At 47.1% G+C, this 12129-nt stretch overlaps 1 protein-coding gene across 3 annotated transcripts; it reads right to left on the reverse strand.

The window, feature by feature from the left end:
* Nucleotides 1–829: 829 nt before the first annotated feature.
* Nucleotides 830–12092, reverse strand: CUNH17orf80 (chromosome unknown C17orf80 homolog). 3 transcript variants are annotated; one of them, XM_008831480.3, is made up of 4 exons: nt 11762–12092; nt 6248–7743; nt 3195–3302; nt 830–972 (listed from the first exon to the last, which is right to left on the reverse strand). In XM_008831480.3, the coding sequence occupies exons 2-4, from the start codon at nt 7734–7736 to the stop codon at nt 947–949; spliced, it is 1623 nt and encodes a 540-aa protein (XP_008829702.1). In that variant the 5' UTR covers nt 7737–7743; nt 11762–12092; the 3' UTR covers nt 830–946. The 3 variants fall into 3 exon arrangements, with proteins under 3 accessions (XP_008829702.1, XP_008829704.1, XP_008829703.1); XM_008831482.3 differs by lacking the exon at nt 11762–12092 and adding an exon at nt 11572–11746; XM_008831481.3 differs by lacking the exon at nt 11762–12092 and adding an exon at nt 11269–11745.
* Between the last annotated feature and the right edge of the window lie 37 nt (nt 12093–12129).

Raw genomic sequence — 12129 nt, forward strand, 5'->3', positions numbered from 1 at the left:
TCTCAGTCATTCAGGATGTTCCTGAGACGCCAGGGGGTGGGACTGGCAGGTCTTGAAATTACCAGGAAGACATGGTGACCGAGAGTGAAGAGGAGGCAGGGCCGGTGCATCTCTTGGCGTCCAGGGCCAGCTGGTCTGGCCTGCCTTTTCTCTCTCTCCCTCCCGTCAGCACTGCCAAATTTTGCAGCTTGCCTGCCCTATTCTTCACTCAAACCCTAATAAAATTGTCTTCCAGCTAAAAAAAACAGAGGAAAAAAGAAGCAATGGCCCTCAGTTTGGATGACGAGCTTTATCATCACCACCATCTTCATGCCTCTTTGAGTAACAATTTCACAAACAAAAAGATTTTTTTTTTTTAGTGACTTAAAATTTTTAATTTTTTAGGGCCGGGCATGGTGGTGCACACCTTTAATCCCAGCACTTGGGAGGCAGAGGCACGCAGATCTTTGTGAGTTTGAGGCCAGCCTGGTCTACATAGTGAGTTCCAGGACAGCTGGGGTAGCTGGGGCTACAGGGAGACCCTGTCTGAAAGACAAAAAAAAAATTATTTTATGTATATGAGTGTATTGCCTGCATGTATGTAAGTGTACCCTTGTTATGCAGCGCCTGCCAAGGTCAGAAGAGGGTGTCAGATCCCCTGGAACTGCAGTAAGAAAGGGTGTTAGCTGCCATGTCTGGGAATCAAACCTGGGTCCTATGTAAGAACAGCCAGTGCTCTTCACCTCTGAACCGTCTCTCCAGCCCCATAATTCGGTGACTTTTGATAGCAAGCCAAAGAAACATAGAACCAGACCTGCCCACCTTTGTAAGAAAGTTACCAGCCATGCACTGTTTGTGACTACAGTTTTATTCTTTGTGTCCTTCTGTCCCCAGTACATATTTAAACCTGGAGTCCTCTGCGTCACAGTCCTCTGCTGCTCCAGTGCTTCCCAAGTGGTGTCAGGGCTCATGACTTTCGCCAGCGCTGCAGCTCTTTGGACAGACAGAGAGAAATGTAAGGACTGGAGAGGACATGTCTACTGACTTTCTATGTTTTGCCTCTACAGAGCATTTTGGATATTTTTATTTCATAAATTTAGAAATAGTCTTGGTCTTAAGGAGGAGTTTCTGTTTCACATTCTTCAATCTGGATTTAAGAGATGAAGAAAATTTGTCAAAGCCAGGCCTCTAATCCCAACAGCATTCCAGAGGCAGAAGCAGTTCAAGATTAACCTGAGCTAGAGGCTGTGTCTCAAAACAACACAACAAAAATCATTATCCACTACCACGAGTAGGTAACAAATACTCCATCCTCCCCTGGCTGGTCTGGCTTTAAGGAAGCATTTTCCTCAGGAAGACAGGATCCTGCTTTGGGGCCTCTTTATGCTGTGATTCCCATTTTTGGTGAATGGTCAAGTGCCCGATACAGAGACTAGTGCCTGTGCCAGGCCCCTCAGCAGGCAGGGGCGTCCTGGCCATCACCTGCCTTCCCCAAGCCAATACACTGAGAGCTTCCATGTGAAAGACCCCAGGCTGTTTTATTTTCCTTTATATTATGGGAACATACTGAATTTCTTTTGGCAGCCTCCTATGAACTCTAAGTTTTTCTGCTTTTTTTTGGTCTTTTTGAGACAGGGTCTCCCTGTAGCCCCAGCTGTCCTTGAACTCACTATGTAGACCAGGCTGGCCTTGAACTCACAGAGAGCGACCTGCCTGTGCTTCCCAAATGCTGGGATTAAAGGCATGGGCCACCACACCCGGAAGAATCTGTCTTTATATGACTCAAATGAATAAAAGTTATCTTCAATTGAAGGAAAATCAATTTGGGCATTTTCCTTTTGGTTAAGACTTGGTGTAACAGACAACTAAAAGCAGAATAAAGAATTAAGAGGTTCTGTCTCTTAAAGCAGGTTACTTTTCAGTTAAAAAAAAGACTTGGTTGGTGTAAGCTGAATTTTTGTTAGGGTTCTTTTAAAATATTTTTTATGTGTATGAGTATATTGCCTGTGTGTAAGTGCACCTGTGTTGTGCAATGCCAGCAGAGGTCAGAAGACAGCACTGGACACCCTGGAACTGGAGTTACAGATGGTTGTTAGCTGGGAACTGAACTTGGGTCCTCTGCAAGAGCAGTAAGCGCTCTTAACCTCTGAGCCATCTCTCCAGGCTCTGTTTCTTAGCTTTCTTGAGACAGGGTGTCATGTATCATATACATGTAACCCAAGCAGGGCCTGAATTCACCACCCTCCTGCCTCAGCCTCTTGAGTGCTGGGATTCTCTAATGCACCATGTCTGGCTCAGGGAGTTTTTTTTTTTTTTTTTTTTTTAAATATAACCAGACTCACTGGGCGTGGTGGCTCATGCCTTTAATCCCAGCACTTGGGAGGCAGATGCAGGTGAATCTCTGTGAGTTCAAGGCCAGCGTGGTCTACATAGCAAGTTCCAGGCCAGCTGGGGCTACAGGGAAGCCCTGCTTCAAAAAGACCAAAAACAAAAGATAGCCAGACTCTATCCAGGTATAATCCCATGACTCGGAAGCTGAGGCCCAGAACTGAGAGCTCAAGGCCAGCTTGGGCTATATAATGAGACCCTATTTCAAACAAAATGTAGCCGGGCCCTGTGGTACGTTGTTTTTAAATCCAGCTATTTGGGAAGCTAGGGCAGGAAGACTGATTTCAAGTCTAACTTAGCCTACAGAGTGAGACCCAGTTTTCAGAAAAAAAAATGTTGCTAAGTCTTAAGCACATGGAATGTTCTGTTTCTCTTGTGGCAGAGAGCAGTCCTGTTCCACTGTGAAAAAAGGTGTTCTCTTGGGTATGGCAAGAAGATTCAGGAGTTCAGAGGATCCAGGTTCAGTTCCTAGCACCCACATGGTGGCTAGCAACCATCTGTTAACTCCAATTCTAGGGGATTCAACTTCCTCTTCTGGCCTCCACAGTCATTGCAGGCACGTGGTGCACTTACATACACGCAGGCAAAACACTCATAAAATAATAGACAATAGTAATGGGGGTGGGGGGAGGTGAGGGCAATTATGCACAGTTAGTTCTGTCCACTCATAAAAGCCATCATAACAAAGCGACTGAGCCCCCAGAAATAGCTTGCTCATTATAGTATGTCAGACACCACAACACTGAAGTGCAAAAGCTCACTGGGAGACTCCCCAGCACTGGGAGGGGATGTGACCTGTCATTTGGCTACAAATTAAAACAGCTTACTCAGATGCCTGAAACTCCAGTTCCAACACAGGATGAAGTATCCCGCGAAGAGCATCGAGAGGCTCCTGACTCCGCTCTTCTTGATGGTAGTGTTGCACCGCATCCAGCCTGCTCAGAGACAGATGGAGCTGTTACAACAGCCAGACTGGGCCATCCAGTGTGCACTATTCAAGCTAGCCCTTAGCAGGGCAATAAACTTTAATTCAGAGAACTTACATACATGCATCTAAAATATATGTCCATAAACAGACGACAGGGCCAAGCTGAGGAAGACTTAAAAATTCAAATGACCTGTTTTCATATTGGAGCTGGGTTAGAGTCTGTAGTCATGCAGAGATGAATGTGATTGGTTAACTGAAGTTTAGCATTGCCTTGGCTGGTCACTGTGGGTAGGAGACTGTTGGGGACAGGTGGCAGGGGTAGGTTTTAAAAAGTGAAAGCTGGGGCCTGGTGTGGTGGTGCACACATTTAATCCAAGCACTCCGGAGGCAGAGGCAGGAGGATCTCTGTGAGTTCAAGGCCAGCCTGGTCTATATAGTGAGTTCCAGGTCAGCTGGGGCTACTGGGTGGAGAGATGGCTCAGAGGTTAAGAGCACCTGCTGCTCTTATAGAGGACTCAGGTCCAGCTCCCAGCATCCACCTGGTACACATAACTGCCTGTAACTCTAGCTCCAGGGGACCTGCTGCCCTCTTGTGGCTTCCAGAGGTTCGCGCATGTGCGCGCGCGCACACACACACACACACACACACACACACACACACACACCCTCCAGACAGAGAGAAGCGCCCTCTTGTGGCTTCCAGAGGTGCGCGCACACACACACACACACACACACACACACACACACACACACACGCTCATACAAATTTTAAAAAGTGGAAGCTATTCAATGAACAGTAGCTACTGCCCTATTAGCTTCAGTGTTTTATGACTCCAAAATGAAAGCAAACAAAATATGTCAACTGTCCCTTGTCTCTGTCCCTTCGCTTTCCTTGAACAGCCAAGAAACTTCTCCAAATGCCTGGAGCCAGCAAGAAAACCCAGCAGTCAGAAACCCCAGCCTCACCTTTGTGCACAGCTCCCAAGAGCCTCACTACAGGGAAGGTGGAAGCTGTAAGCCTCATCCAGGCTCTGGACTCCTGCCATCAGTCAAACGTCTTTCCAACCAAGGAACGGTGGTTCCAAACAGAAGTCACTGTGACAGGTCATCGAAATTCACCCCTTCCCCAGCAGGTAATGCCATATATTTTTAGGACTAGGCCTCAGGAAAAGCATGCTCCCAACTGGTGGGTCACTGTCTTCACACTGGATTGCAGCTAACTGGTTACACAATGAAAGTGATCCTCAGGTAGAAAGCTCTTACTGATCCTTGCACCGTGATGAATATACCACCTGTGTACTCTATGTGCATATGCATGACCAGATAAAATTTTATCATCTGCTAAAATTTTAGCAAAAAGCATGACTTTCTACTAGAGGTTGAGCATCCTTACCCGAAATGCTTAGGACCAAAAGTTTCAAATTTTGGGTTAAAAAAATTAGGAATATCTGCATACGTATAATGAGATATCTTGGGCATGAAACAAAGATCTAAATACAAAATTCCCTCTTTTCCGTGTGGGTGTGCTAGAGCTTGAACCCAGGGTCTTGTACATGCTAAAAAGCAGCCTGCTACTACTGAGCTGCACTGATAGCTCTACAGTTAATTTCTGCTTCAGACAAACCATAACAACAGCTTGAAGATAATTTTATATAACAGCATGCCTATAATCCACCCTGTGAGACCAGGCTTGGGATCATCTACTCCCAAGACGGCTGGTACTCAGTCCTGATACCTCACAGAGATCCACTTGCCTCGTGAGTCCTGGGATCAAAGGCATGTGCCACCATGCCTGGAAAGCACTTTGAATTTTGAGCTCAGGGATGCTCAGTCTGCATTACAAATAACTCCTGCTTCCTGTCACAGCTATCTATACTCAGCCTGTCTGTTCTGTGACTGCACTGCTATGCTGGGCTAACAAACTTTCCTGTTTATACTCACACATGAATGACTTAAGTAGAGCCAGAAAAGAAGACAAGTATTTCTTATTCACATCTTTCCTGCACTGGTTTCTCTCCACTTTTACGCCAGGCAGGTAATCGGTACTACTTACAACGGTTTTCTGGTCTCAATTTGGTTTGTCGGGAGAAAGGCTAAATTAAACAAAAATGTGGTTGGCAGGTGGGTAAAAGTGGCTGTTGATATACAAATGCTCAAATGATCATATAACAATGAAAATAACGTGTTGGCTTCCAAGACATTATACAGAGCATTCTCTTGCTAGGTGAATGTTAAGTCTCTTAAAAACAAATCATGAAGGCTGGAGACGTAGTTCAACTCAAAATACAAAGCCCAAGCTCATGAAAACTGACTGTGGAGCCATGTTCTCAGCAGTGTAGGGAACTGTGTGGCCTTGGCCTTGTTTTATTTACTTCCAGGTATAGGACCATGGGAACTTACAGGAAGGAAACCTGTTCTGGCCCCAAGCTGGGATCATGTCAGCAGCACAGGAGCACCACAGGCCTGCAGTAGCTGATTTCCTGGCTACCACTCGGGCATGCTGGGTCCTTCTCCCTCACACCCTCACCATCGCCGGGTCCTTCTCCCCGACACCCTCACCATCGCCGGGTCCTTCTCCCCGACACCCTCACCATCGCTGGGTCCTCTCTCTCACACCCTCACCATCGCTGGGTCCTTCTCCCTCACATCCTTATCCACCCCATTTCTAACAGCCTTGCCTCTTCCCAAATGAGAAGGAGAAACTCAACTCCTGCCGAGATCACCAGCCTGCCCTAGTTCACTTTCAACTCTTGTTCGAGGAAAAGGGAGAGTGACAGGCTGTAACCACTGATCCTGGAGCAAGTTCTGCCTCCACAACTGAGTCCAATGGATGGGTCTGTGTGGGTAAAAATAAGTTAACTGAATGAAAAAAGGAGTAATTCTGACCCTTTATTTAAAAGGCACAGGGCATTCTGGGTTGGCCGGAGGGCTCTGGAAAATGAGCTAATTTACCTTGTGATACGCTCCCACCCTGGGAAGTGGCAAGCAGAGGCATCTGGGTCACTGAGTTCCAATGCAGAGACCTTCTTGGCAGTACCCCAAGTCCAACATAACCAGGGTAGAGCTCTGGAAACCACTCCAGTCCCACTGGGGTGGGAAGGGCCTTTGAGTCAGCAGCAACGTGACTGACGAGGGAGCCTGTGGAGACGGGATGCTGTGCTGAATATGACTCTGTGTGGTACCCGGTCTTCAGGGCTTGATGTTGGCAGGCAGATTTTGGTTCCGGAAGAGCTTTTTCCTTACTCTCCACTAAGAGTGTCACAGCAGGGACTTGATGATGACCGCAGAATTGGGCTCTCTCTTCTTGAAGAGGTTTCAAAGTCAGAGAGGCGAGACTCTGAGTACCTGACTCTGCCGCAGAGAGCAACGTACCGCAAGCTGCCTCGGGTGGAGTGGACAGAGTCCAGAGTGGCTCTTCCTCCTGTGGTCCTGCCTTCATGGCTGCACCGCCAGTCCTGGAGTTCTTCTCAGCAGGGATCACGGATGCCAAGTCCTGTCTCCCTGTTGGAGACACGCTCTTCTCAGCACTTCTCTTGCTCCCAAACAACTTTCCTCCAAGCTCCTTTTCCTGATGCCCCTTGTCTTGCACTTTCCCCAGCAGGCCAGTGTGAAGGCCTAAAACAAGCGAGTCTGAGGTCTTGTCCGGAGTTGCAGTGTGTCCAAGGTTGGGAGAGACTCCTGTGGAGCTGCTCTCCTTGCTCAACACTGACGGGAGTCTTACCCTTTGAACCCCACTGCTGAGGGCCTTTGGAGACTGATTATTATTAGTAGGCACATCCAACAATTTTACCAGAGGCCCCTGTCTTTGGGGATCAATTGTGTCCAATTTCAGATTTATGGAAGTGGCTGGTTTTTCATTAAGCAAAACTGAGGAATATTTCCTATCTTGATTAGACAAACGCTGTTCCATTGAGCCAACCAGTAAAGGTGCTTCCATTTCTGAAAGATCACATGGACTCTCTCTTGACTCACACCCACCTTTGGCAAGGTCTCTTCTGGGAGAGGAGGCATCTGACACACAAGACTGAGCCGTTCTTACTCTCTGCAAAGTAATCTTTGGTTCAGTGTGTTTTAACACTTGGAAGGAAAGCTGATTTTGATCCCTGATTTCTGTTCCTGCCTTTGTGGTATCTGCTTTTTTCAAGCAAACCACTCGTAGTGGAAAGGATGTGGCTGTCCCTTCTGGTCTGTCGCTTATCCTTTTGGTATTACTCTTCTCAGTCTTTGTCTCTAGTGCTCTCCTGTCAGCTTTAGTCACGACTCTGGGAGGCCCCGTTTCCTTTTTAGCATGTGAAAGTGTAGCTGGCTTGGACAGATGAACTTGTTGGTCAGCAGATATGGTTGGCCTTATCATCTTACAGTATGGCAAGTGGGATTTTAATCGCTTAAACGGTTTCTTACAATATGGGCACACCTCCATTCTGGACCCAGCATCACTCATCCTGTCCCTGAAAGGAAAATGGGAATTAATGAGAAGTACACAAGAGTAAGCATCGACATTTTATGTAAGAGTTCTACCTCCTTTGTTCATTTTCTTAAGATAGGCGCTCTTGCTGGGTGTGGTGCAGTGAGTTCCAGGCCAGTTGGGCCTACCTGGAGACCCTGTCTCAAAACACAACAAAAACAAAAAAGACTCTCCTGAGTAAGCCCAGTCTGGCCTTGAAATCCTGATCCTCCCCCCAGGTGCTGGGATTATAGGCATGTGCCACCATGCCCAGCTGTTTTATCCTTTAAATGTATTTGGAGGCTGTATTTCAAGGCCATTCTTGTCTACATAGTCAGTTCCAGGCCAGCCAGGGCTACAAGTGAGACTCTACCTCAAAAATAAATAAGCCGGCATGATGGCCCAGGCCTTTAATCCCAGTATTTGGGTGAGGTAGAGGCAGGTGGATCTCTATGAGTTCCAGGCCAGCCTGGTCTGCATGGTGAGTTCCAGGCCAGCTGGGGCTACCAGGAGACCCTGTCTCAGAAAGACCAAAAAACCAATTGCATTTGGAACAATCTAGAGGTTAAAGGGACCAACGGAGAAAACACAGATGTGTTTTACACTTCTTCCAGGCGGCTAGAAACAAATCACATAAAAGATAACACGTTTTCAATATCCTAAAAAGGATGAACAAGACCCAAAGACTTCTGTGTAAGTGACTAAATGAATGCTCGGTCAAATGAAATGATGTCCAGAGTATCAGCCAGAATTCAGTTTGCTAGTTACTGAATGGTACACGGTGGATGGTACATGAGTGTGACGAAACTGTTTAACCCTATGAAGGAAACTAATGGGCTGGAGAGATGGCTCAGTGGTTAAGAGCACTTGTGGCTCTTGCAGAGGACATAGGTTTGGTTCCAAGGAATCTGATGGCCTCTTTGGAACCTCCATGGGTGCTGTACATACGTGGTACACTTACATACATGAGGACAAAACACTCATACACATAAAAATAAACTGGAGCTGGAGAGGTGGCTCAGCAGTTAAGAGCATTGACTGCTCTCTGCAGAGGCTCCGTGTTCTATTCCTAGCACCCACAGGGCGGCTAACAACTGTCTGGAACTCCAGTTCTGGGGGATCTGGTGCCCTCTTCTGGTCTCTATACACACGTGGTACACTTATATACATGCACTTATACACACAAAAAATAAATTTTAAGCTGGCGCACACCTTTAATCCTAGCACTTGGGAGGTAGAGGGAGGCAGATCTCTGGGAGTTGGAGGCCAGCCTGGTCTACAAAGTGAGTTCTAGGCCAGATGGGACTACAGGGAGACCCTGTCTCAAAAACACCTAAAAAAAAAAAAAAAAAAAATTAAATCCAAAAAATTCAAAACTTCCAAAAGCAAACAAAGGAACTATTCAAGATTCCTCCCTTGGAGCTTCTCTTTCTCATTTTGACTTAAACAATCTACATTCACTCTTTTAATTATTTATTTTTTGGTCTTTTTGAGACAGGATCTCCCTGTAGCCCTAGCTGGCCTGGAACTCACTATGTAGACCAGGCTGGCCTTGAACTCACAGAGATCCACCTGCCTCTGACTCCCAAGTGCCAGGATTAAAGGCGTGTGCCACGACACCCAGCTACATTCACTCTTCTTGTATCTGTCATTTAAGAATGACACATTTGGGCTGGGTTTGAAGATTTCTGATTAGAGCAGAGTTTCTGAAGTGACAGACACAAGATCCACTGGGGTGTAAGGGCTTATTAGGACTCTCATTATCACCTGGGGAATGTAGCTGAGTCAGTAGAGTGGTTGCCTAGCAAGCACCAAGCTCTAGGTTCCATCCCCAGAAACCCATAAAATCCTAGCACTTGGGAGGTACAGGCAGGAGGATCAGGAATTCAAGATCATGCATGGCTACAAAGCAAGATGGAGGCTAGCCTGGGATTCATGAGATCTTCTTTCAAAGAGTTCCCGTAACCCAAGCCTGATATTAAGCTCTACTACTGCTTATCATTTATGTAAAATAACATGATGTAGAAATTTATACACAAAAGGACATGGTCTCCAAATTTTTAGTTGTCACTTGTAGTATAAGTGACTAAATCCCTACCAAGCAAACAGGCTCACTGAGAAGTAATAAAGTTGGCACACTTCCTGTTTCTTGGTCTGGCAGGAAGGCCTTATTTTTTATTCCAATAGGGCCCTGTCAACTGACCCACTTAGAGTCCCATAGCCCTGGACATAAACTCAGCTTGGAGATGTGACCAATCAGCCTTAAAGTTGACCAATACTAAATTAGGGGAGGGGAAACCACTAGACCTTTAACACCCAGGCCCTCCCCAGCTTTTGAATCCCCCTCTTCACTTGTGGAGAGCTTTGTTCCTCTGTGAGGAACTTTCAATGAAAGTTTACTTCTTGTTCTCTGCTAGTCAGATTTTTTTTGTCTTTTAATTCTTTAACTGCCTAAGAAAATGCACCCAATCTTACCCCTAGACTAATAAGGTGACCAGAGCAGCAGGACAATTAATAACCAATCCATTTGTCTATTTTGACTTTTTTTGAGACAAAGTCTTACGATGTATATGAGGCTAGCCTGGCGGGCCTCTGCCTCCTGAGTGCGGGGGTTAAAGGCGTGCATTAGCATGCCTGGCTAGTTTGACATTTTTTGTAAAATGTGTACTATGTAAATGCTAACAACTCTTAACTCCAGTTTCAGAGGATTGGACGCCCTCTTCCGGTCTCCATGGGCATTGCATGATGTGGGTGCACTTACATACTTGCAAGCAAAAACATAAACAAGGCCAGCCTAGTCTACATAGTGAGTTCCAGGCCAGGTGGGGCTACAAGGAAACCCTGTCTCAAAAAGAGCAAAAAACAAAATAAAACCCCCAAACCCTCTTAATGCTGAGCCTGGTGTACAACATTGATTAGATAAATATGTATATTGTAGTAATTTACTACTGTGACTGAAAAAAATCTTTTGGTCTAAATAGATAAGCTGACTTTGAAATTACTTACAAAATAAATGTCTATCAAAGCAAACAATCCACCTTGCCCTACACGAAATGCAAAACCAATCTGTTTCCTAACAACAGTGACTATTCTTTTTTTTTTTTTTTTTTTCCGTCTTTTTGAGACAGGGTTGCTCCCTGATGTAACCCCAGCTGGCCTGGCGCTCGCTGGGTCTAAAGGGGTGCGCCACCAAGCCAGGCAACAGTGACTATTTTTACTATTTACAAGAACACAGCAACAGGTCATTTATTTACAAAACACGTGCAACTAAAGCCAATCAACGGGTTTCCCATTGGTAACAATACCTCACCTCACACTTAACCCTACTGGAAGGCTTCTGGACATTTACACAGTACATGTTAATATAGGGTCTGTCGTCCAGTCCGACCTCTCCTAGGACGATGCTTATTTTGTGGTCCCTCCCAGATCCTCATGCTTGCGGATCACTGTTCAAGAGTTTGGCGGAAACTCTGAATGTCGCCTGTGACGGGGCCACAGGTAAGTGGGGAGGTTACTATGTGGCACTTACTAAGTTGTACGATGTGTACGATGTGGCACAGTACTGAGCCAACACTGAGTTATGTCCCTGGCAGGTAACCGGAGATTTTTCTGGAAACCGGAGTTACGACTTCACTAAGTCTTCCGGGCCCGGGTCACACGTCTTCGCTTTTTTCTTTTTTTAAACTTAACAAGGGCTCATGTAGCCCCGGCTGGCTTTGAACTCGCCACGTAGCCAAGCTCTTTGAACTTCTAATCCAGGCCTCCCGGGGCTAGGATGACAGACGCCCGCCACCCCCGCCAGCAGGGACCCTCGGTCCCCGGCGGCGCTCACCTGCCCGCAGGCAGCACGGCGTTCCCACGGCCGCACTCCCACCCACACCTTCCCTTTGCCCCACAGGCTCTTCCGGCAGCGGGGCGGGACCCCGTTAGTCCCTCCGCCGGGTGCGCACGCCTCTCCAGGGCTAGAACCGAGATCGTGGAAAACAGCCGCCCTTAGTTACTCCACAGAACAGGGGCCGCACCTCTGCAGAAGCGGAATTCCAGCTGGCGCCTACTTCGAACCCCTGGAGCCCCCCAGCACCAGGCTAACCGCGTCACTGCCTGATGGCGTTCGCCCGGTTCTTTACAGTTATCACCGCAGAGAGAGCCAAAACAAGCACAAGTACCAATGACTGCCACATAATTTATTTTATTTTAGATCTGGCTTGACTTTTACACCGTGTCGCCACTTGATTTTGAGCAGGCGAACACCTCGGCCACCCATACAGAGGTCCTGGCAGCTCCCAGACGCACCTCCTTCCCTGGAACCGCCTCTTCCGGAGGGCGGGGCCGCGCCGCTGCGCAGCCGCAGGAGGGCAGTACCACGGCGCCTGCGACAAGGGGGGGCGCG

The sequence above is a fragment of the Nannospalax galili genome, unplaced genomic scaffold (genome assembly GCF_000622305.1).
Source record: "Nannospalax galili isolate Female #2095 unplaced genomic scaffold, S.galili_v1.0 scaffold634, whole genome shotgun sequence".
NCBI classification, from domain to species: Eukaryota; Metazoa; Chordata; class Mammalia; order Rodentia; family Spalacidae; genus Nannospalax; species Nannospalax galili.